This window comes from Canis aureus, chromosome 6 (assembly GCF_053574225.1).
Source record: "Canis aureus isolate CA01 chromosome 6, VMU_Caureus_v.1.0, whole genome shotgun sequence".
Taxonomy (NCBI): domain Eukaryota; kingdom Metazoa; phylum Chordata; class Mammalia; order Carnivora; family Canidae; genus Canis; species Canis aureus.
Genome location: NC_135616.1, coordinates 74,090,055 through 74,115,768, shown reverse-complemented (window position 1 = coordinate 74,115,768; position 25,714 = coordinate 74,090,055). Strand labels below are relative to the sequence as shown.

Sequence of the window (25,714 nt, the reverse complement as noted above, 5' to 3'; positions counted from 1 at the left end):
TGTACGCCAGGGAAAGGCAGACATGAATCTGACGTTTGTGCAGAGGGAATTTCCTTCCATAGGATATAAAGAAAAGGGATAAAAACTTGGAATTGAAACACCTGGGTTTGAGTCTTGCCTCTGATGCTAAGAGCCTGAGTGATTTTGAGCGGATCATGTCACATTTCTAGGTATCAGCTGTCATAGCTATAAATGTTCACAATAAATATCTCACCTGCCCAAAGCCTGTAGGCTGGGCCAGTTTTCTGAGGTCCTTTCTAGTTAGAAAATCAGGGCCAGATTCTTGCACGAGGGAGTACACTTTCTCCCCGGGGCGGGGTGTGGGGGACGGGCCCAACTCCACGGTCCCTCCCCATCCTGGGCTGTGCTCTCACCCACCCTGAGCCGTGAAGGTGAGGCTCCCTGATTTGTTACTAAAGTCTGTTTGTGTCTTGCTCTTTCTGGGTTATGTGAGGACACCTAACCGGTGGCATCAGTTTTCGATTCAGAGAACCAGAACATGGTAGAGAAGTGGTGGCTGATTGGGACAACACAGAGGCACCAGCTCCTAAACTGCTGCCCCACCTTGGAGCCTAGAAACCTTTCTGGAGGCTGTGACCAGAGAGGGAAGGAATCCTAGGAAGCGCTCCAAAGGACAGAAACTCGGGTTGACCACCTTGCGTCTCCATGGAGTTCCCATTTCCCTGAACACATGACAGAAGGACATGTGGTAAGAGGCAAACAGAAGTTCAAGTAGCTGCGAGCTTTCAGCTCCATCGTCTTGAATAGAAGGGACCTAGGTATCTGCTGGGCCCATCTCCACCTGAGATGTTTGTAGCTCTGGTCCCAATTCCCACATCTTCCTTTGCTTGATCCTATGAGCCTGAGCAAGTCCTTAACCTCTCTGAATTTCTGTATCACCATCTGCAACAGGGCAGAGAAATATCCCAACCCTTCCCACTCACCCAAAAAGTTTATGGGATTAATGAGCTGATAGAAACCAAGAGGCCCTGGGCCCTGGAGGAAAAGCACGGTAGGAGCAGGGACAGGCAGCAGTAAGACGTGCATGAGTCACATTGGTAGGGACAGCAGCAACGGCTGCCATCTATTAAGCGCCTACTATGCATCAGGCTCTGTATGAGGTACCTTACGTCGGCGATGTCTGGCATGCAGAACAGTCCTGCGAGGCAGCATTAGTGGACCCGTTGAGGAACCCAAGGGCCCCTGTCCCGCCCCAAGCTCCACAGCTGATCCGAGGCAGAGCGTGCAGCACTAGGACATTGTGGCCAGCTTGGAGCATGCACAGGATGGGGAATGGCTCTGTTCTAGTTAATTCTGCAAAGCTGCAAGAGCCACCGGCCACTTCCCCCAGCCCCGCCCTGGGGAGGGGTCAGTTCATATTGTTTGGTGGAACTCGGAAAGCTCTCTCTGGTGACTAATGTAGCTGGATGCCAATGTCCAGCAGGATTAGATTAGTTCGGCTCAGCTGGTCTAGTCTTCTAAAGTATTTTTTCCCATGACTCAGGGCTGGAGGGGGTGGGGGGGTGGGGGGAGGAAGGGGGCAGGATTCTCTTCCTCCATCTGACCTTGCAAACATGTCACTAAAAAAGGAGGCTGATCAGACCGCTCCACTCCCCCCATCCCCCAGGGAGCCAGAGAAGAAGTGGGATTTGGGGAAAGCCTCAAAGATGTTAGTAATAATAATGCAAAGCACTTTTGTGCCAAGCACTATAGTAAGTGATTTCCATACACGATTTCACTCAGCCCTTCCAGCAGCAACTATGCAAAGTGTTTATTGCTACCCCACTCCACAGAAGGGAAAAAAATCGAGGCTCCCAGGTTAAGTAACATTAGTAGTGATATTTAAGAGCAAATGTGCTCAAATGTGGCATCATGCGCTCAGAAATTATTTCATCATGCTCTGTTTTCTCTACTAGCACTTATTCTCTTCCAAACACACACTATATTTTTCCTGACTTTCTTTTTCTTTCTTTTATTCATTGTTTTGTTTGTTTGTTTGTTTTTGGTCTTTTGACAGTAAGATCTAATCTTCCTGAGGGCAGGTATTTTTGACAGCTTTGTTCATAGCCGTATACTCAGAAAATGGCACATGGTAGGTACTCAATCATTTTTAGTTCAATAATGAATCATCTCATTTAATCCTCAGCAGAGGACAGCCCGGGTGGCTCAGCATTTTAGCGCCGCCTTCGGCCCAAGGTGTGATCCTGGAGACCTGGGATCAAGTCCCACGTCCGGCTCCCTGCATGGAGCCTGCTTCTCCCTCTGCCTGTGTCTCTGCCTCTCTGTCTCTCTCTCTCCTCTCTGCGTCTCTCATGAATAAATAAATAAAATCTTAAAAAAAAAAAAAAAACTCTCAGACTCTCACGAGGCCAGGACTGTCATCGCTCACATTTTACAGACGAAGAAACGGATGTGGGGCTCAGGATTATATCCCGTAAACTCATATACTCTTCCTTATGCAAATCAGTTTCTACCTGAAGGCAGAGGACCAGACTTTGGAAGGTGGCCTTTGAAAGTCCCTTCCAACCCTGACATACATGTCCACATCCTGTATCCACGGGCAGGCAAGGCTCAACGGCCTGCAAGGATGTGCTTTGTATTTTCCTAAAGATGAGAGCTCCGTAAATATTAGCATCTTGGTCCCTGAAAAATTCTACATGGCCTATGTGGGTCACCTGGATTCTGTGAGCTAGAAGCATTACCCCTCCTCCAGCCCGTCCCTGAAACACAGTTCCCTGTGTTTCACCTGTCCTGAGATAAAGCCTCGGGCCCCAGGGGTTCACTCTTGGATGGCAAAGCAGCCTGCTCAACACACAGCCTGATGCCTCCTACAGGGACTGTCCAAGACTGAAGCTTATATGGAGCTGCACAAAAGGCGCAAAAAATAAGTGAATCTTTAGTTTCTCCCCTTTCAGAATGGCTCTGGGAGATCAGGGCCTCCTCCCCAGTTGGTGGGGGGGGGGGCGTGGGGAGGAGGCATGAACAGCTGGGGCCTGGATAGAAACCCACACCCCCTCTCTACACCTGTCGTGGTCAAGCAGAGGGATGTGGTGGCCAGGGGTGGGAGTGGGGGGGGGGGGTTCCTGTAAAAATATGCCTCCTTCCGGGTGCCAACCAAGTGCTGCGGTTCCCAGCTTTCAGAAGACCAGTTCTTGGGACCCAAGAGGCCTATAAAACAACAAAACAAACAGCGCGTTTGGCGGCAGGAGCCTGGGCAGGGAGCCAAACTCATTACCGGGGATGTGATGGTGAGCTTGGAGCCACCACCCCAGCCCTGCTCTGCAGGCTCTGGGGAAGGGGGAGAGGGTGCTTGTTCCCCACGACCCCAGCCCCCAGCGCTGCTGAGATGCCCGAGGGGTTGGGGCTTCGGGTCAGCCGTCACAGGTGCCAGGAGAGCCACCAGGTCACCTAGAAATGGACCCTGGTTGTTTACTCAATCCAGGGTTCACACTGAGAAATGAGTGAATCATTTCCACTGAGAGGAATGAGTGGCTATTGTTTGGTGGCGTTGGCACAGACAGACAAGCATGTTTCTCAGCTTTTCATCCAATTTGGCCTTCTGTCTGCCAAGACAACTCCACCCCATGAGGAAGTCAAGTAACAGGTTAGGAACTTCTGTGCGTTGGGGGAGGAAAGTATAAATGCCAATGTCAATACTGCCAATGGGGGGGGGGCACATAATCTTAGGTAGGATACTTCATATCTCTGTGGCTCAGTGTTCCAGATCTGTAAAATGGGGCGGAGAAGCAGGGGGCAATCACCCTATCTACTAGAAGTAGTCTCCGCCGATGAAGAGGGCTGGGCCGTAGAAAAGTGTCTTGTAAGTAATCGATGTTATCAAAAAACTGAGCAATAACCCTGGGGCTTAGGAGAGTTATTACTTGGGTGTTCTTGATGGATTTTTTCCAGCACCTAAGCTGCTACTGCAAAGAGCTCCAGTTTTCCCGGCTTTGCTTAGTAAACCGTTTGTGAAATTAGAAAAAGGAGAATGGGCTTGGGATGGCGGGGCTTCCTGTGGGCTGAGGATGGGAGACCTTGGGTTGGTTGGTATGTCCCTTAGGGAAAGACAGAATTTTCCTCAAGAATTTCACAGGCATTTCCGTGGCCATGCTGGTTAGCTAATGGGAAGGGACACGGTGCCAAAAGAGGCCAGGGCTCTCCCCAGAACTGGAAAAGGGCTACGTCTCTGCGGATTTCTAAAACTGACCAAGAGTCCTATAAACAGAGGGCTGGCAGGGTGGGGGCAGGGTGGGGGCTACCTGGGTCCTTGCACCTGCTCCCTGCTGTCAGCAAGCTTGCATCTGATCCAAGGGAGGCAGATGGCTGGCCATGCTATTCTGGGGATCTCCAGGCAACAGGGTAAACACTGTCCCCTCCTTCCACCCTGGCCGCTGCATCTGAGAGTACCGCCCACCCTCTTCTAAACGTCCACAAACTCTTTTCCTGTTACCCACCAAGCTGTCCCGTTTTCTTGACTCCTCATCCCATCGTCACCCCTGATGTATCCACCACAGCGTAACTTCCTTCCCTTGCAAACCAGCCACGTCAACAGCAGTCACTCTTGGCGTCCGGTTCTCTTCCAATCAGTGCAAATAGGTGTCTGGCCTGAAGGCGGCACCCAATACATTGGAGAAAAATTTAACGAGCCCCTAATAATGGGTGAGAGATGTTGGATCTGGCTGTGGGGAAGGGGGATCTGAATATGAAAAAGGTGGTCCCTGTCCTTCAGAATCTGTGAACTTCAAGCGGACACGAGTAGCTGCTCCCACGTCGGATGCCATCAGAGCAAAATGACATGCGGTGAGGGGTCTGAGGAGGGTGCTACTCACAGTGCTTGGAGGATGGGGGAAGGGACACGTCACCAGCCCCTGAGCAGCAGGTGGGGTTTCCGGGGGGGCTAGAGAACTCGTTGGCTAGAGTCAACAACTCGTACTGCTGGGTGAGGCCCCAGGGCCGAGGGGTCTGGGGAGGCCCATGGGGACACAAAGCTGAGGCTGAAGCAGAAGCTTCAGCAGCCGTAAAGGGAGAGAAGGAACCAGAAAGACTCTGCCTTGAACCCGGAGACAATCCTCCATCCCGTGTCCTGGCAGCTTCAGCCCACCTCCTTCCCTCCCTCCTGTGCCCCAGGACCTGTGCTCGAATTGCCTCTTAGGCTCCTCCCAGGGTCCTCCCCTGGAGCTGGGAAGTCTTACTCAGTGAGTTTGTGGCATCCCTGCTCCGTGACTATCCAGTCTCTGCTTCGATATTTCCACTGACTGGGAGCGCATTCCCTCGAGTCAGTTCTTTCCATGTTGGGATAGTTTGGCTACCAGAAACTTCCTCCGTATAGTAAGTGGAAAATGTGCTTTACTGTAAAGCCTGCTCCCTGGTTCTTTTATGCCCTCTGGAGCCACAGCAAGTAAGTCTAGTTCAGCTTCCACAGCTTGATGGCTAAGCGTGCAAACGGTGAAACTAGATGATAAGGGTTCAAATCTTGGCTCTGCCATTGATTAGCTCTGTGGCCTCAGAGGAATGCCTTTGCCTTCTGTGGCCTCTATTCCTTCACCTGTAAGGTGGGGGTGATAACAGCACCTACCTCATGGAGTTATGTCAAGATTAAATGCATTACTAGATATCGAGCTCATGAGCATAGTAAGCGCTTGGTAAATTATATTACGTGAAGAAAGCTGTTTTGTTTCCTCCTATACTCTTCTTTCCCTGAGTTGTTATCCTTTCAAAAACATTCTTCACATAGCATAGCTCCACCATCTCACGACCTGGAAATTATTCTATCAGTGCAGTAAAGACTAATTCAGTTTAGGAAAGCGGTATCACACGGTTGGCTCCTGTTGACCCTGTGGTCAGCAAAATCCCAAGATCCTTTTTGCTTAGTCCTCCCAGGGCTGGTGAGAGGTGCTCACCTTGACTTTCCCCTCACCCATCCTCCAAACCCCTCTGTGCACTCTAGACCTTTCCAGGTGCATGCTTTGTGCCCCCTCCGTGTGGCACCCAAGGCCTAGAATGCCCTTCTCTCTTTCTCCCACTAGTCAATTCATTATAAGAGCACCCACCCTTTCCCAGGCACCTGCTAGGACCTCACCGATTTTACTTCTCCTAAGACAAGAGTGGTCAATTGTGGTCAGATCAGTTGAGTGAGTCATGGGGAAGCTTCTAGAACAGTGATGGCATACAAGAGTGCTCAGTGGGAGTTTCTCTGTCCCAAATCTTGGCACCCTTGCTCCTCAATAAAGCCTCCAAGGTTGATCACACCACAGGGCTGGTTTCTCCGCAATTGTTCCATTCCTGTGGTGAGCCGCGGCCTGTCTCCTGGCCACCTGTCATGCACTGACCCTGAGCCTATGCAGGTATTGCACACCTTGGCTTTCAGGTCTCATCCTCATTGTGCCTCTTCCTTCCACACACTCGTGGCTCAGAAGGCAGTGGCCTCGTCTGTGATGTTCCCCCAGAGTCTAGCAGAAACAGAGTCTGTCACAGCACAGAAGAGCACCTCATGGTCATGCCATGGTCTCCTGCTTCCTCTACACTTCCCTGCACAGGGACATCCTGTTCTGATGACTGCAGTGGATGGGGACTGGACAGTCTGACAGATGCCTGGTCAGGCAGGGAAGAAGTGAGCAGTTCTGACGCACCCTGCTTCCCTCTCCTCTCCAAACTCTTAGCTGTTTTTTGTTTTGTTTTTTTTTCTTCTTCTTCTTCTTTATTTTCCTTCCTGTGTTGAAAGAGCTATGGGGCCTGGACCATGGTAGAGTTTCCTGGGGACATTCCAGAAATTCCTCATGGGCTGTTGCTCTGGAGAGGGTGGGGGCAAGCGGGTGGGTAAATGGGAGGCCAGTGGGAGCCAGGGTGGAAGTATCAGGTGCCTCAAAAGAGTGTGGGTGGAAAGGAAGGGCGGGCTGTGCAGAAGAAGGAGGGATACCATGAGCTCATAGAAACAGCTGAAGAAAGGCCAAGTGAAGACTGAGAAGGAGCGGCCACCTTGCAGGTTGGAACAAGTCATGGGCGGCCACACCCCTAGCCTTGCCCTTGAACCCGCTGACATGCCTCTTAGCGACTTGTCCACCAGGATTCCAGCAAGGCCAAGAGAACTTGGCTCACTTGGGTGTGTGGCTTGGAAAGACGCCTCAAGCAGCCCCCTGTGTGTGCTGCACAAGAAGTCTAGAGCTATGAGAAGGTCAGCACCAGGGTTCCTTTGCATCTGGCTGGATCATTCTTCCTTTACTCAGGCCTCCTCCACCCTTTCGGCAACTGTTCATTCCTTAGCGCAGACCCAGGGCTGACGAGAATGGACGCACTAGTCCCTGGCTGAACTCCTTAGCAAGCCTAGACCTGAAGATTGTTCTCAGCCTCTATCCCCTGTGCTCCGTGACTGCCTCTTTAAATAAAAAAAGGGTGCCAAATTGAGTGTCAGGGCAAGAAACAACTTGTCCCAGTCTCTATGCCTGGACAAGTCACTGGTTTTCTCTGGGTCTCAGTTTCCCTGCCGAGCAATGAGCGTCTTGGGCCAGACGATCTCTAGGATTTCTTAGAGAGGTTCTAGTTTTCAAAAGCAGTTTTGGGACATATCCCATCTGTGAACACTTGGTGAAAGAATGAGGCAGAAGGAGGTACATAAATATGAACAGAGCATGACCCCTGTCTTTACTAGAACTTTCAAGAGAATACAGGAGACAGTCACACAAATGATCCAGAATAGTGGGTGAAGGCGCCAGAAGAAAAGGGGAAGGTGCTGAGCACCAGCCTGGCTGTCGGTACAGCTGGGCCCTCGAAAGCCTCTGTGCATTATAGAAAAAGGTGGTCTCTGTGGGCAGATGACTACTAAGTTTATGGATGTTTCTACCCTAGAGTGCATGGCCTGACAGAGAGAGCTCAGGCTGGACTTCAAACCCGAAGGCTCCTTGGCCCAACGCTCCTATGCAAGGCCCTATCTACCTGACTACACAGAGAGCTAACCCTGCAGGGAAGCAGCCAGCCTCAGGGGTCCACGCTCAACACCAGCCCAGTGGAACATGCCACTTTTAAATCTTGGTAGGATCTCTTAAGGCAACTCCTTCCACCACCACCTCCCTCCCCGTCCTGGGGAAGCACACGTAGGAACCACACCCATACTCTCTTCTGTGGGCCTCAAGGCCAAGCGAAGGTCCACAGTCCCAGGTAGAGTAGGGGCGCAGGACAGGAGCAAGTAGCAACCTCCTCGCAGAGCGAGAAAAGGCTTAAAGGGCCTCAGCATCATGAGAACCAGAAGGGGTCTGGACAGTTCAGCAGCCCCACACAAACCTAGACCAGTTTTTCTCACCTCCTCTGGCAGCGACTCAGAACAAGCAGAACATGCAAATGCTCCCTCAGGCTCCCTTCCTGTCACCCTCCTTCCACATTCCCTAAAGACACCTCTCCCCCAGTCCTAAATGGATTTGGGGGAAGGAGCTGCAGGGGTGATGTCAACATCAAGGGGCGAGATGCGGCAAGGTCTGGCATGTGCCTTAATCCACAGGTGGCAGGACTGGGGAAAGGTAGCAGAAGGGTAAGCCTGGGAAAAAGGGATTAGCTGGGACCGGAAAGAATGTGGCTGCTGTAATCCCACGTAATGAACCAGACGGCGCTCGTCTCTGCCCCCCGAGCACTAGACAAGCAGGTACAAGCGGCTGGCTTCAGCCCGGCGCGCCGAGGCCTTCCGTGCTGCCAGCCCCAGCCAGCCAGTGCCCTCCAGCTGGCAGAGGTGCCCGGGGCAGGCAAGATAAGATATCTACTTCCTCCTGGCAGCCCAGGCAGGTCTTGAGCGGGGAATGGAAGGGCGAGAAAGAGTCTGTGATTGCAGGAGGCGGAAAGGCAGGGGCGCGGTTTCTCACCCAGGCACCATATGCCGCCAGAGCAGCACGACCATTTGCCTGGATTCTTAGAACCGGGCCCCGTCACCTGCTGCCACCAGCTGCTTCGGATGCAACAAAGACTTCTGACCAGTACAATCAACTCTATGCACCGTGGCGAAGGATTTGCGACGAGGGTGACTCATAACACGGTTGGTCAAAGCATCGGTTCTACTTGATTTGGAGATAAAGGCTGATTCCTTTCTCCCCCACCCTCAGGGTAAGATACCTTCCTAATTCTGTGAAGTTTGGCCGATACTGAAACATGCTTGCATTCCTAGACACTCTCCGACTAATGACCGGAGGAAGCAGCTAGAAGATAAGCTACAACATTAACCCCTACCTCCTACTCGCCCATTCAACTCCCTTCAAGATAAGGAAGAGTTGCCTGTCTTAAATCTCCACCAACAGCTGAACAGCACTGGGGCGTCTGGGCTCATGGACTCTTACCTTTTTCAGCTTGCCGCTCTTGGTCCCCACAAAAACCACGCTGTAACCATTGTAAACGTAGGAGGCCACTGAGGTCATGCGGTCCCGGCTGGTGGTGTACAGGGTCAGGCCCTCCACTGGAGTGGAGCCTCCAAGCGGCTGGTTGATGTCCAGCCCGCAGAAGTTGTCATCGATGGGGACCGGCTGGAGGGAAAGGAGGGCATGAGGGTAAATCACCGCGGAAGTGTGGCCGAGTCTCTTCACCCTAGCCCATACCCAACCGCCAGCCCAAGGCTTCCAGGCCTTGGCACAGACATGGGGTTCGGGACCCTAACACATGACTCAAACAAAAATATCTCACGAGCTGACTCACAGATCCCACACCCAGCTCCTGTGAAACCAGCTAGAGGGGTCTGCAGCCTTCCTCACACTAACCCGCAGCCACGCATCCACTCTTCTGCCAAGAGATCTGAGCTAATTTGCAAAGCTGAGGGCTTGAACTCATCTTCTGATCATTTTAATGTCCCTTCGGACCATAGCATTCTGTAGATGCTTCTATTTAGATAGCGGAGATTCCGTCCGGAGGCAACACCACAGGATTTCTATCAGCTGGAGAGGGTTTCTGGTTCGTGTCTTGCGCTGCAATGTCTCCCTTTGGGCCTAAGGAATTGTAAACCACTCAATTATTCACCAGATCCTGTACTGGCAATAGATTGAAAAGGATCATTGTAATATGGGGCAGGCCCTCACACGTTGGAAAAGTTACTTACTCTGCATAAACCTCAGTTTCTTCATTTGTCATACTACCTGACCATTTTTCTGAGAAAATTATTGAGGAGCAAATGGAATAATCCATTCCTCAGAGTTTTGTTAAGATGTACAGCAATTGCCACTGCTGGTCTCCCACAATGTTCGTGGAAATATAAATAAAAGAGAGTGCTGGAGGTGATATCCTTCCCATTACCAGGCTTTTGAAGGGACTGGTGCTGTGCCTAGAGAAAGAGTATCTTTCAGAAGACGCTGGGGCGCCTCTGAAACAAGAATTACCCTGAGCAAATGGAAAAGTAGCTTACCCAAAAGTACGAAGACCTGAATTCTGGCCTCTGCTCTAGTACTAAGTGGCTGTGCAAACTTGGAAGAGTAATATCCTCTTTCGGGGCTGTTAAAAGGGATAGTAAATGGATTGTTTCTGAGTTCTCACTCACTCAAAAGAAGAAAAAGGAAGAAGACTGTATGCTTCCTGAGGACAGGGGCTACTGAAAGGCTTAGCCTGCCTACACGATGCCTGACCTGGGGCTGGGCCATGGTGGCTCCTCTGATGAAGCTCCGCTTGACTCTACCGCCAGGAATCCTGTGGGCAGAGGCTACAGGCTCTGGGCAAGCAAGAACCCAGAGTCCCGTGGCAGCTGTTCCTTCTGGGGCTGACAAGGCATCTCAGAGGAGGAAGGAAATGACTATCGTGGGAATCATAGAAAGCGTTAGGGAGAAACATGCAGACCGTTCCCTTCAGCTTCCTCCTCTCACCCTTACCAGGGAAGAACGGGCTGGTGCATCACTCACTGATAGCCTATTTCCTTGGAATAATTGGCTTATGAGCTAGGGCATGTGATGGCTAAACCAGGGACTTCCCTTCTGTTCCCTTCTCAGATCCAAAGGGAATAGACTCCTACCTTGTGATTCCTTGGTGTCTTGCAGAGAGCTGCTGCCCCCGATACTGGTAGGGAAGGTGGAGCTGCCCTTGTCTGTGTGTGAGTGTATGCAGTGCTGGTGTGGGGGGTGTGTGTATGTGGGTGAGCGTGTGCATGTATTCTTTGTAAAGGGACTGACATTCAAGTTAAGGATGCCCTTGAACAACTAGATATCAGGAAGACCCACACAGCAGAAGGGATAAGCTCCTCAAGAAGGGAGTAAAGCTAAAGCAGTGGCATACTGGACAGCTCATGAGGGATGACTGCGTATGTGTCTGCATTTGGTGGCATCACAGTGGTGGCTTGAAGTTGGCCAGGGTTGGAGTATTGACACCACGGAAATTAGCAGGTGCTTCTAATCAAGTGTCCCCACCCCATCTTCACTCCCTGCATAGAACCAGCTATTTGATATTTACTAGCACATCACTAGATCAAATGATGGAAATTTCTAGCTCCTTAGAGAGGCAGATCAGAGCTACCCGCCTTTTTATGTAACCACTTTTTTTTTAAAGATTCTATTTATTTATTTATGAGAGACACAGAGAGAGGCAGAGACACAGGCAGAGGGAGAAGCAGGCTCCATGCAGGGAGCCCGACGTGGGACTCGATCCCGGGTCTCCAGGATCAGGCCCTGGGCCGAAGGTGGTGCTAAACCACTGGGCCACCCAGGCTGCCCCTATAACCACTTTTATGTTTTCTACTTTTCTTTTTCATCCCTACACCATAGGCAGCAGGGACCCTGGTATGACTCAAGAAATCTAAATTGTAGTCCTGTTGCTACCACTATCCAGCCATGTGACCTTGGTATGTCATGGACTCTCTCTGAGTCTCGGTTTTCTTATCTGTAAAGGGAAAGGAATGGATCGGGTGATGGTCAAGCTTTCTTTAGCTCTGAAAGTCCTCGATTCAAGGCTTTAGCTTCTTTCCCATTTTCTCCAGGGGCTGATAAGGCTGCAGAGTCTGGGCATAGGCATATCCAAGCCAATTTCTGAGAAATGAGGACAGAAGCAAAAAAACAAAAAACAAAAAATACCAAAAAAACCCAACTTGCCAGTGGTTGTGGATTTCTCTACATCCCTCCTGATTCTAGAATCTCCAGAGCTGTAAGATAATTTTTTGTTTGTTTTTTGGTTTTGTTTTGTTTTTTAGCGTAAGCCCCTGGAGTTGGCTGGTGTTTCTTTCTCTCTCCTCTAAATTGTCGAGTGTTTCCAAACATCTGATGCCCCTTTATTTTTGCTCAGATGGTGAGAGCTTCAAGTATGGCTTTCCTTAACTGCAGCATGGCTAAACAGAAAGAGCTTGGACTCAGAAGTCATATGGGCTGAGCTGAACTCAAATCCCTTCTTTGTCATTAGAGTAAATTAAGCAATTTACTCAGTCTTTGTCTTTGTTTTTCCATCTGCCAAATGGGGATGATCTGCTTTGCTTCATAAGGTTATACTGAGCATCGAATAAGATAGCACTTAAATTGCCCAGCTCGGTCTTCAGTACACAGTTTCCATTCAATGAGTGATAGTCCTCTTCCTCATCCCTTTTCTGGGCACAGAACTCAAGTCTTTCATCTGAGAGCTTCATGCTAGTTCAGATATTATGTTAAAATGAAGCCCCTGGGACCAGTTTCGCTCACCAACCCTTAACCCTCTCCAAGGCCACCAAATCATTCTGGATCCCCAGGTCTGAGACTCCTTGGATTATAAGGATTTTAAGCAGCTCCTCCTAGTCCAGCTTCCCTGCCTGCCCTGCTGTAAAGGTTGTACCAGAGGAGTGTGATTCTCAGGGGTGGGGCAGGAGGGCCGAGGAAGGGCTGTTCTCCGAGGTCCTGGTCCCACCTACTATCACCTCTTTCCCAGTGCCTTTGCTGCTCTTTGGTCACTAGCCCGGGCTTGTCTCTCTGCAAGCCACTGGAGCCAGAGAAGGGTGTCGGCTTCCTCTTCCCTCTGGCTCAGAAGCAGGCAGGAATCAGCAGTTTCCTCCTGACAAGGCCCTCTCTGGGTGATGGGAACCGGGCTTAACCCTTGCATTTCCTCTCTACCTCTCCAGATTGGCTGGGGACCATAAATTATAGAATCTCAGTGCTGTAAGGAACTTAGGAGAGGATCTAGTTCAGCCTCCTCATTTAATAAAAGTGAAATAACAGAGGCGCCTGGGTGGTGCAGTCAGTTAAGCACCTGACTCTTGGTTTTGGCTCAGGTTGCGTTCTCAGGGCCCTGACCTCAGGGTTGTGAGATCGAGCCCCACATAGGGCTCCATGCTCAGCTCGGAGTCTGCTTGAGGTTCTCCCTCCCTCTCCCTCTGCCCCTCCAGCCCGTGCTCTCTCTCTCTCTTTCTCTAAAATAAATGAGTAGCTCTTAAAGAAAAATAAAAGTGAAATAGAAGCAAACAACTGCTTCTTCGTTATTATAATAAACGCTAACCATTATAGCTTCCATATATCGAATGCTTATTATGTGTCAAGTATGGTGTTAAGCATTTTATATACATTTTCTATTTGATCTCCATAACAGTCATAAAAAGAGGGTATTATTATCTCTATTTTAAAGATGAAAAAAACTATAGCTCGAACCAAATACGTAGCTTGCCCAAAGTCACACAGTTTTAAGTGGTAGCACTGATTTTTAGGTACAAATCCACTGGACCTCAAAGTCCGTTGTCTTTACTGCTATCCTATCTACCAAGCAGATGATGGTGTGGACGGAAGAACGGATGAGGCATGACCTGTTTTCTTGCTTTAAGAAGTGGTTTTTGGTTCCAATAGCAGGCACTCTCAATTTAGGGTACTCAAAAGGCCATCTGGGTCCATCGTTCTCAGATTTTCCCCCAGGCTATATAGATCCAGAGTCCACAACACTTTGCACAGAAATCTATTTAGCACTTGTCACACATCCTAATTAGTTAACTAATAATGGTAAACCTAACACGGTGCTAATCTTTGTAGTATCTCATCTGATCATCCCACGAGGCGGGCATTATGATTCCCATTTCACAGACGATAATGTAGAGACGTTTAATTACTTCTGAAGCCAGCAAACAGCACGGATAGTATTTGAACTGCGATCTTGGTCTCCGAAGCCCAAGCTCCTCATCACTGTATTACACTGCCAGGATCTCCCTCTCTTTCCCACTCCCTTTCTCTCTCTCTCTCTCTCTCTCTCTCTCCCCCACAAGGTTATGAGGTATGTGAGAGTAGTTATCACATCTTTTTACGTATGCATCCCCAGTACCCGGCACAGTGCTGGGCACCTGGAACATCTTCAATACTCTCTTGTTAGATGGATGGATGGATGGGTGGATAGATAGGTGATGGATGGATGGGGAGGGAGGAATGGAAAAACAGAGAGAAGGATGAATGGATGGGTGGACAGACGGATGGGTGATGAATGGATGGAGAGAAGGATGGTGATGGATGGATAGATGCATGGGTAGATGGTGACCACTTAGATGGCAGCATCTTGACCCTCCGTCAGGACAGTGGTTGCCACTGATGTTCTCCTATCTGTTGTCCTCTGATCTGGATCCTGAGCTTCCCTTCCTCTCTTTTCCTTTTGCCCAGACTCTGAATTCTTCTTTCCTAGTTCTCAATCTGCCAGTCAAGCTTGACTACTCCTTTCCGTCTCCTCCTGCTTACCTATCCCCCTGCCTACTCCACTCCTGCACTTGACTTCCCAGTGGCCTACAAAGCCCCGCATGTGCACGATCTGGTCCCCGACACCGCTGATCGGCCTCATGCCTTACCACCCTTTCTCCCCATGCTCTGATCCAGCTGCAGTGGCCTCCCCCACTGCTCTTCACACTCCAGGCATGCCCTGAATTCTTTGCACTTGCTGCTCCCTCTCCAGAATGTTTTCCCCAGATATCAACATGACTCACTTCCTTACCTTCCTCAGCCTTTGCTCAAATGCCACTTTTTCAATGACTCAATCTTCTTGGGTACTGCCCCTCCCTCTTCCCTGCTTTATTTTTCTCTACAGCAATTATTGCCATCTGACAGAGGACACCTTTTATGTATTTATTTGTGTCCCTTCACTCATGAAAGCTCCACGAAGGCAGCGCACTTTGCTGGCTCGCTCACTGCGGAAGCCGGCAGTGCCTACAACGGTGCCCGGTATGGTTGCAGGCACTCCATGGGTATTTTTGGAATGACTCTGTGAGATCAACACACACACACTCCAAGTGTCCGGTATAGGTCAGGCTCTGTGTTTCTGGTTATAGCCAGATAACGTGAACCTGAAAATCCCTCTCATCTCAGGCTGTTGGTGGTTGGGGAACAGGGTGAGCAATGGGCCACCCACAGGAGAGCCGCAGCCCGCATCACGGATCAGGAGTAGGGTGAGGGGAGTGCGCCCTTACCGCCTTGGTGCACTGGACGTCCTTCCCCAGCAGCCAGTTGAGCTCCAGGTTGCCCTCGCCCTGGTAGCAGGACTGCAGGCGCTCCTTGATCTGCAGGTTGATGGCCCGGATGGGGAAGGCACAGAGGGCAGAGTCGTCGGGAGGGTGGTGATACTGCTTCTGCCCTTTGGAGAAGATGGCAAAGAGCACGTCATCCCGGCTGCTGATATTGAAGGCCTGGGCCAGGGAGTCCCCGGGCTTGGCCAGGTAAGCGGCCTGCAGGAGGCGGTACTCCACACCCGCCCGGGTGCAGCCGAAGGGCAGGGACACGTATGAGTGGAACTTGGGGTCGTCCTTGCAGAGGCGCACGATGCGGGAGGTGTAGAACAGGTCCCCCGCCGAGTTGATGGCCACACCCTCGGGGGTCTCGGGCTGCACCGTCAGGAAGTAGACGAAGCCCCCGCTGGCGAAGCCGTAGATGTAGAAGATGTCGAAGTGGGAGACCAGGGCCAGGGTGTCGGAGGGGATCTTGATGAGGGAGGAGACGAAGTCGCTGTGCAGCTCGTAGTCGAGCATGGCAGAGGACTCGGGGTCGCGGGGCAGCTTCCTGCTGGACAGGGTGGGGAAGTAATCCTGCTTGCCGTCCACGGCGGTGCCGATGAACAGCTTGCCGTCCTCGCCGTCGGAGCGCACGATCACGCCGTACATTGTGCCCGTCTTGTTGACGCTGGACAGGTAGTGCTCCTTCTTGTGCGACGGCTCCACCAGGATGAAGAGGTCGTCGAGCCGCAGCAGCTTGCACACCCCCTGGTAGAGGCTGCCGCACGCCAGCAGGCGGTTCTCCGAGTAGTCGATGATGAGCAGCTTGTTGACGTTGTTGGTGAGGGTCAGCACCTCGCTGCAGGGCTGCACGATGAGCGGCGGGTAGCAGGACTTGTTGTCCTCCTCCGGCCCCGTCTTGTGAGCCACCTGGATGGTCAGGTTGCCCGTCAGCTTGTACACCCGGTTGATGGCCCCCACGTACACCGCCCCCGTGCCTCGGTGGACGGTCAGGTGGTTGAAGGTCCAGTCCCGGTTCTCGGAGTGGAAGGTGCTGAACTGGGGCATGCCGGCGGCCCCGGGGGCCAGCAGCACCCAGACCACAGAGAGCAGGACCACAGACCAGCTGTCAACCTCTGCAGCCCGTGGCCAGGGCCTCCTCTGTTCCATCCTGAGTGGGGCGGGGACGAGGACACAGATCCTCCGGGTTCTCATCTACTCCACCGTCCTGGGCTGGCCCTCACATGGTTCTGGAAAACACAAGGCAGAGTGGTCAGACTGAAAAATAAATCCTGGGAAGATAGAATAGGATGGCTTGACCCAGGGTCCCAATCCCGGCTAGCTCTGAGTCTCTTCCTTCTGTAATTTTGGTTTTTCTATTTTTAACATACTTTCCCCCTCCTTGGGATGTTCAGGGAATCCTGTTATCTATTTTGGTCTCCAGCCTTTACGCTGTAAAATACTTCTTCTTCTTCTTCTTTTTTTTTTTTTTAACTTTACAAAGCATCTCTATTTCTGTCTTCTTAAGACATCATTTTTATCTCTCAGAGAGGTTAAATGACTGTTTAAGTTCACCCAGCCAGTCGATCTGAGCGTCGGCACGGAAGCCTGTCCTCCCTACCCAGGTGTCACGTCTGTCCTCTCCCGGTCGAGTGGAAATCTCTCCTGTTTTTGAAAAGCTTGTTTAGAAGGCCCTCTTTCAGGCTCTCCAGGTCAACTACTCCCAGAGCCTGATCTTGCAAATAAAATTCCTTCTTATTTCAGACTTCCAGCCCCAGCCTCCACCAGCTCCCCCTCCACTGCTGCATTTCAGTACTTTCTCCTCCTCTGTCCTCCATGGGGAAGGGGAAGGGCTGTTCATCCTGAAACACAGTGCCCCCCACTGCCCCTCGGCCCCGTCCTCTCCAGAAAGAATCCCTGAGCGTTAGCTACTGAAATGGGTCAGAAAAGTGAGACATGGGGAGACTGTTGAGACTGGGGTCCTCACGTGCTCCATTCAGGGGCCCGAACAGCCCCAGGGAGAAGGGTGGGTACCCCCCCACCTTGCTTTGGGACAAGCAGGTGGCAGTCACTGCCTCTCCAGTGGGCAGGCCGTCGGGTCTGGCGGAAGTTGCTTCCACTTGGGCTTCTCCACAGGTCCTTGCGGAGGGAGACTGGCTACCTTTTTTTTTTTTTTTTTTTTTGCTGCGCAGGGGCGTGGAGGCCATTCCCCCCTGTGCAAAGGGGGCTCCACGGCACTGAAGCACCTGGATGAATCGCAGGAGGACCCACCTGGGAATCTCTGCCTTCACCTCCTCTCCTGTGCCTTCTCCCCAAGAAGCTCAAAGAGCAGAGTTGTACAAATTTTGCTTCACGGGCCCCTTCCATCAAAATCCTCTTTCAATTCCAGCTTCTAGCTCCCCACCTGAGTCCAGCTCGAGCCACCTGGGCAAGACTTCTGGGTTTGGAAATGTGGGGAGGAGCAGAGGGGGGTGAGCTGAGGGTTAGCCCATTCCAGCCACTGTGGGGAGGGGCTGGGGGGGCACGACCGTGGAAGGGTGCGTGAGCTCAATGCCAGGCCTCAGCCTGTCCTGCCTGAAGTCCAGTCACTCTCCTGTCCTGACTCCTTTGCTCTTTCCCCTCCGACCCTCAGGCTCTGAGGCTTTTCTGTACTCTAGGAAGCTGCCCAGAAGGGCAAGGTGGGGCTCCTGTGGAGAGCTCCTAGATTCCCGGGCAGAGGATGGGCCTGTCCACGTCTGCGAGCGCTGCCTCTGACCTTCAGGGACAACCCTCCCAGGCAAGTCCGGACAGAACCGTGGGCGCGGGAGGCGGCAGGAATGGAAGCACCCAAACCAAGGATGGAGACTTGGCTCCAAGGCGCCCTAGGAGAGTCGTGTCTCCTTCAAACCACACCCCCCCCCCAAATCTGGCTGGAATGGGTTAGAATTAGAACAGGCGCCACCTTGGAAATCCGCCCTTTGGGCTCAGTATCTTTATCCTCCTCCAGGCCCCACAGCCACCGTGGTGCCAGAGGGAGGCCCCACCTGACCACCCGCCTCCAACCAGGCTCCACTGGGGTGTTCTGGGGTGACTCATGGGCCCCAGGCTTCCTTGGAAAGAGGAAGGCAACAGCGGCATGAGGCCCGGGCTGACCTCAGCGACTCCGACACAGCCCTTCCGGCCCCACGCGCGCACCAGCAAAGCCTCCCGACAGACAGAGCTTTCGGTTTGAAAACCAGAGGTTATTTTTAGTGACGTCCTGGGGCCGGTAGCAGGACGTGAATTCCTCAAGAGGAGCTGTGGAAAGGAAATAACAGAATCCTCGCATTCCCCAGCTGGACGGGGAATGACAAGAGGCCACTCGGGCTGCCCCTGTCCCCGGGTAGGAAAGCTCCTTCGGCCTCAGGCAGAGGGCAGAGGGTCCCACGAGGAGCTGTGAGGAAGGCTGTGCCACCACCCTGCACTCAGGTTCGGTCTCTCAGCAGGTGCGTTCTGAGACCCCCTGGCCCTGAGTTGGTGGACGTGACGCTCCTGCCTTCTCCACCACACGCACGCACACACGATTAGTCCGTGGCTGGAGGAAGAAGGTGCTGGTGGCAGAGATAACGCCAAAGCACACGGTTGAGGGTAAGATCAACCATCTCGCCTCCCTGCCCACTCTCCTGAGGCACAGTTTGAATAGGGCGGAATCTGGGGACGGTCTGGGCTCTGGGACTAGTCAGTCTCACCCCCCTTTCTGGCAAGATGGGGGCAGTTACAGAAGGTACCTGTCAGGTGGTCACAAGAGCAAATGAGATGACGTGGGGAACCTCTTAGCACGGCGCTGGGGACACAGCGAGTACTCAACTTGTGCCGGAGGTTATTATTATCCCTGAAGCCTCCCCAGGAGACTGCACTTCAGGAATCCTGCCAGAGCTCCCGAGCTCCCTTTTTGTTCATATTCTTCCTTTCTGTGGGAATAAACATTGTGGGTAGACCTTTGAGGCCCAGATCTCCCTGACCCGGTAAAGGGGCTTGATCTGGAAAGCCTGTATCAGGGGAAACGGAATAGATCCAAGGGGATCTCCTCGGTCATACTACTGCACAAGTCCCAGCACGGTTTGTCGGCAGCCAGTGGAGGCACAGAATGCTGGGGGGTGAACTCTGGATGGGAAAGTGGCCTGGTGGCTAGAAGGTACGAAGTCAGGGGGCAGGAGGAAGAGTGGGGGACTTGGGAACCCAGGATTCAAATCCTGCCTGTGTCCCCCGTGAGTACTATGGCTTTAAACAGTCTAGCATCTCCCCGAGTCTATTTCTTGATCTTAAAAATAAAGGGGCCTGAATGAACCACTTTGTAAGATTTCTCCTTTCAGATGAAGTGATACCCTTGAGCCTCTAGAATCTGTAATTGAGACCTGAGGTCCTTCCGTGCTAGCTGGTAAGGCTGTCTGGGCTAGGAGTTCTCAACCACTCTAAGGGACTGTTTTCCACTCTTTAATCAGCATCTGCTCCAGGACAGGAGGCTCCTGGGACCTTCGGAAATGGCAGCAGCAGGCACTGGAGTCCAGAGGAGGTGTGGTCTGCAGGGCAGGGCTGGCAGAGGAGGCCCAGAGTCCACTTTGGGAATGTGGCTTTCACAAGGACAATGGCCTCGACGGCCAAGTTGGCCTCCGTCTCTCCAGGCTAAGGCTGAAATTACCAAGCAGCCATTCCAGAGCAGGGCCCGGCTGGCAAGGATCAAGTCTCCGATCTGCGTTCAGAGGACAGCAGAACCTTTGTGCCTCTGATGAGAGGCAGTGTGCTCTAATGGTTAAATGCATGAGCTCTGAACTTAGATGCTTGGATTCAAACAGAGCCGACAGCTGCGTAAACGTGGTCAAGGTACTTAGCCGTCCTGTGATGCTATGTCCCTACCTATATAACATGGGATTGGTCATAGCATCTGTCTCACGGGATCATGACGATGAAGTCAGCTGATACATATAAAGCACTTAGGATGATGTCCAGTCCATTTGAGAAGTTCCAGATACATTAGCCCTTATTATTAATAATTTATTTGTCAATATTTCCAGCTCCTCATGAACTCCATCATCCCATGCTCTGTCTTAGAATGAATTTTCCAGCCTCGGTTTGGGAGAAGCCCGTGAACATGTGCCTATGACTTAGTATCCCTAAGCATTTCTTCCTAACCCCCAATGTGAAATGTCAACCCCGGGAGGGTTCCCTTAATTACGCGTCCTCCTTTCTGTCGTTTCTCCCTCTGCAGCTGTATGTGAAGTCAGTTTGTCACATGCTTTCTTAAGATCCAAAACTTGCCTGTCTTCTCTCCTCCCCAGCCCCGGTCCCAATCCAGGACACTTGCCCTCTCGGCTGTGCCGCCTCTGGAGACATCTTACCCAGAGCACTCCTGACGCCACGGACAGGCCACCCTTGCCTCTTTGGGAGGCAAGTATCACTAAATATTTTATTTAGAGTGCTTGATGACACCATCTCCCTGATCAGGATCCAGGAGGCAGGTGTCGGTGACAGCCAGTAGAAGCATCTACTACCTTCCAGATCAGCTGCTGGAGGTGTCGGTGGCGAAACAAGGAGGAAATGACAATCAGGCACTCCCAGTTCAGCTCAGGGCAGGATTCTCTCCTCCCTGCCTCCCCACTCTGCTGCTTTCCCCAGGAGATTGAGTGACGCGCCTCTACGCTTTCCCTTGGCCTCCCTCACAGCAAAAGGAGCCAATAGGAAGAGGGGTAAGAGTCGGGATACCATTTTTGCCAAACTGAGTCCAAGTTCATGATGGTAGGTGTCATACCCGTGGACCCATCTGCAGCAACACCATCACCGCTATCTCCACTGTCTTGTCACTGTCACCACCTTTGTCACCACCACTTGCACCCTCATCACCAGGATCCTCTTGCCTATAATATTTTTCATGACAATAATGGTAAAAGGTGCCTCATAGTCCTCCCCTGCACCGACGAGGTGGCTCACACAGCCAGGATCCTAAGGAGCCAGACAGTGATGGAGAAAAGGTGAGCGTGGCCACAAAGGCCGTGACGGGAGAGAAGGAGCTAGCAGCTGCTCTTGAGTTTTACCGCTACCTCCTTCCTCACCCACCGCAGAGGGAAGTCTGTCCTCTGTCTCAGCTCTCCTTTCTACTGAGTAGAGCCTGTAAAGCAGGAATTTGGAGCCAATACTAAAGGTGATTGTAAGATCAATGCACTTCTTTTCTTTCATTTCCCCTTCCCTCTCTCCCTGTGTCTCTCCTTCCTTCCTTCCTTCCTTCCTTCCTTCCTTCCTTCCTTCCTTCCTTCCTTCCTTCCTTCCTTCCTTTTCTCCCTTCCTTCCTTTCTCCCTCCCTCCCTTCCTTTTTTCTTTCTTTCTTATAAAGAAATCAAAGCCCATAGAAAGAAAACAAATTGTCTAACATGACCACAAATGAGTCAGGGACAGGCTAGACCTCGTGACAAAAAGTCTAGTGCTTCCTCTGCTGTAGGGGAAAGGGTCCTGAGGGTCAGTTACATTTTGCCTGAAGACTGCCCTGCTTGGGGGAAAGAAGGTGCCTTTGATGGTGGCAGTCCCGTGACGGGCAGAGGCGAGCCTGCCACCAGGCCCAGGCCAACTCAAGGAGGCGATGGATTAAGGGCCATGGGGGATGGGAAAGCCAGTCAATGGCACCTTTCTGTGTCGGGAGAATGACCTCCTCTGACCTCCTCTAAGCCACAGCCGTGCTCACATGCAGGAATGGCACCCCCGTCGTGACTCGGGGGTGCTGGTGTCCCATGCCACATGCCTCCGGGCTGCGGAAAACCTCACAGACAGGTCAGATGTAGTCTAAGAGACAAGAAGCCTCTTCTTCCCACAGAGAACTGCAGCAGGAGAGACTAAAGTTAGATGTTAAGGGGGACATTCTGTCTGGAGAGGATTCCTGGGCTTAATGCCAGGGAGACTACGGGCTTTTCTAACGGTGAGTTTTCCCCGACAGCTGTCTAGGAATACGTTCGTTTACCCAGAGGCGAGGGGTTGGTCCCAGTGACCTCAGAAGGCTCCTTCGGGTTTAAGATTCCGACGAGTTAAAGTCTATGAGGATAAAGTGTCTACATGTGGGATTCTGGGGCTCTGGCTTGCCCCCCGTGGGCGGCACGATCCTGAAGGACCTGTCATAATGTCATGTGCGCAGTCGTACATGCAAACATTCCGAGTGTCACTCTGTCTAACATGGACCTCGGAGGTAGTCCAGGCACGTTGGGTAGCACAAGGTGAGCGAGAGGGCGAACGCAGAGGCCCCGGGTAATGCCGACAGCTGAAAGGCCTCAATTAGAGTGAAAGGAGTTATCTGGTATTTAAATAATTATTAGATTGAAGGAATAATCATGGGTTTGAGCTGATTTTTTCCCCACTGTCACCCTGATGGCGTCTATAATATTATTATTCAAATGCCCATGATTCTCATTGAGGAGAGCCCAGGAGCAGGAGGAGAGAGTGGGGGAGGGGGCGGCGAGCACGGAGGGGGAGGGGCGGGCGGGAGGCTCATTTAATCTCCATGTGACAGGGCTGCAGGAGGTACGATTAGTCTTTTTCTTATTTCAGCTGTCACTCATGCACAGACACCGAAGATTGTTATTAGCGTATTTTATGCACGCGATTTAAAGGGAAAAGGGGGGGGGCGGTTGTGGAGAGAGGGAGAACTTCCTACAGAAAATAAAAGGACCAAAGGAACAATTTAGATGTCACTGCTATACCAGCTGCGTTTGCTTCATTAATCGAATGTCATTTTTTTTCTTCCCCCCAGACTCTGTGCTGTTATGTGAAGCTAAGTGACGACATCTCGCCCCGGAGCAAGAGGAGGACGGTGAGGGAAGCCGGAGGGGGAGATGGGGCCTCTGCCTCCGTGCCCCCTCGACAGCCATCCCGAGGAGGTGGAGTCCATGACGCTGGGGCCCTCCCATCCAGCCACGGTCTCCCACTGTGAGCAAAGGGATGTCCCCCCCAACCCCAGTCTATACCCGGGATTCCTGTCACAGGTGGGTAAGCCAGACCCAAAGGCCAAGCACTAGGGAGTAAAAGAAGGAAATGTGGGAGGCCCCAACGGTCCCCATCGGCGGTGAAGGGGAGCCCACATTCGAGGCGGTGAGGGTCTGGATGACCAGAGCTGCGTGTGGTCCTCTGCCCTGGATCCCCCACGCCGCAACATGCCAGCGATGGGCTCGACCTCTCAGATGGCACAGTGGACAGAGGCTGGGTCTTGGCAGGAAAGGCAGGGAGGCAGGCGGTAGGAGCTCCATCGTGAACCCCCAAAAGTCATGCGTTGAAGTACTAAAGCCCTAGTGCCTCCGAATGTGACTGTGTTTGGAGATGCTGGCTCCATAGAGGTAATTAAATTAAAATGAGGTCATTAGGGTGGGCCCTAATCCAAATGACAACGGGTGTCCTTATAGAAAGGAATGTGGACACAGAGGCAGACAGACACAGGGGGAAGATCAAGCAGAGAGATACAGGGGGAAGACAGCCATCGACAGGCCCAGGAGAAAGGCCTGGAACAGACCCTTCTTCCCTCACGGCCCTCGGAAGGAGCCAGCCTTACAGACCCCTTGGCTTGTAGCCTCCAGAACGGAGACAATACATTTTTGTCGTCGCAGTCACCCCGTTGGTGGCACTTTGTGACAGCAGCCCTAGTGAACTAACGTAGCGTTGGGGGGAGTACCGTACTGTACCATCTTGGCTCATGGACGCTGTTCTTTTAAAGGAAGTGGGTGTGTATGCATGCCCGCGCAAGCACGCATGTTTGCACACGCCAGCACAGGGCCGAGGCATCAGGGATGTCAATCTCTTCACGTCTCCGTGGGAGCTGAAGGCAGCCAGCACACATCCTCTTTCACCCAGAGCAAACCCGGGGCCCGGAGAACTCATCCGCGCTGCCTTTCACCGCTTTATCCCCAGTGGGATCAGAAATGGGATTTGCTATCAGTCCCAGGTGGGGCTTCTCCGGCAGGGCTTCCTATCGTCCTTGTCCTTGCTGCTCCTGCCCAGAGGGGTAGGTGTGCTACCAGCAGACCCCCGAGACCCCAAGGGATGGCCTGTGACTGCCTCCAACCCAGCCCAGCTCCTCTCCCGGCCCTGGTGCAGGACCACACTGCCTTGTTACACCGGGACGAGGGGTTTCTGCTGCCTTTTTTTTCCCCAGCTCTCCCAGTGGTGGCCCTGATGGGGCCCTGGAAACCACACCAGCTCTCCCAGGGCCTTAGCAAAACATGCAGTGTTTGTCCTCTCCTCTCACAGGCCATAAAAGCTTGGAGTTGTCTCCCTGAATTATGAAGGGCTCTGAAGACACACACTCGCTCGAGGGGTGCTGGAGGGGAGGGGGCCTGGCTCCTTTCTGGGGCAGGGCCGGGCTGGCTTTGCAAAGTCAAAACAAGATTCATTACCCTGGGGCCAGGAGCTGGGAGATACACCGCCTGACCCTGCAGACCTGCCCCATATGTCATGGGCCTGTCAGAAATCTCCCAGAATTCCCTTTATTATCTAAAGGTCGCCACCCGGGCAGCGCTGAGAGAGCCCACGGTCTAAACTCAACTACAAGAGCAATCAATTTCAAGCAGCTGCTCCCCCCCGCCCCGCCCCCTTCCCTGGGCTCTGCCCTCTTCAACCCCCTCTGGGGGATGGCCAGGGAGGAGCATGCCTGCCATGGGCACCTCACCCCTGGGGCAGAAGGAATTCCTGCGAGTTTGAGTTTGCGGGACCCTGAGCATTGGGCCCTGGGAGCAAGCCTGCCCCCTGCACGGCGTGGGGCCTGGAGCGGTCACCCTGCTTCTCCCCTGGCCCCGCTTACACCATCCTAGAAGTGGGGCTACTGCTCTGGGAGGCGTTCTGGGAGTAAAGGGCAGAAAGAGGAATTCTCAGGCTCCTGGCAAAGGCAGGCTAGGCATAAAAGTGGGGATACGGCTAAGCCGAGTCGGGGTCGTGCTCGGAGCCTTCATGCCCTGAGGGCCGTGAGCAGCATAAAATAGCAACTGCCATTTGCTTCCTGTTAACAGAAATGATAAAAAAAAAAAAAAGGAGCCACTGTTATGATAGTTATGATATTATTTTTAAAAAATATTTTATTTATTTATTCATGATAGAGAGAGGCAGAGACACAGACAGAGGGAGAAGCAGGCTCTATGCAGGGAGCCTAATGTGGGACTCGATCTCGGGACCCCAAGATCACGCCCTGGGCCGAAGGCAGATGCTTAACCACTGAGCCACCCAGGGATCCTAGTTACGATATTATTTATTAACCCCTTGCTCCGTGGCACACTGCGCTAGATCCTTTGCCGGTGCAACGGAGAATTTTATGATTCTCTTGCAAGATGGGCATTATTCTCCCCATTTCACAGATGAAAAACCCGAATCCTGGGAAGGCTGAATCACTGGACCGGC

The 25,714-nt window shown here is 52.3% G+C and overlaps 1 protein-coding gene across 3 annotated transcripts in view; it reads right to left on the bottom strand.

Moving 5' to 3' along the window:
* PLXNA2 (plexin A2) overlaps positions 1–25,714 on the bottom strand; it is a 205,696-nt gene that overhangs the window by 163,762 nt on the left and 16,220 nt on the right. For all 3 annotated transcript variants that reach the window (XM_077902258.1, XM_077902257.1, XM_077902256.1), the window contains exons 2-3: positions 15,326–16,593; positions 9,312–9,494 (exon numbers count right to left, since the gene is read on the bottom strand). In XM_077902258.1, the coding sequence (XP_077758384.1) occupies positions 9,312–9,494; positions 15,326–16,558 (1,416 nt within the window). In that variant the 5' untranslated portion in view covers positions 16,559–16,593. The remainder of the gene's footprint in view (positions 1–9,311; positions 9,495–15,325; positions 16,594–25,714) is intronic.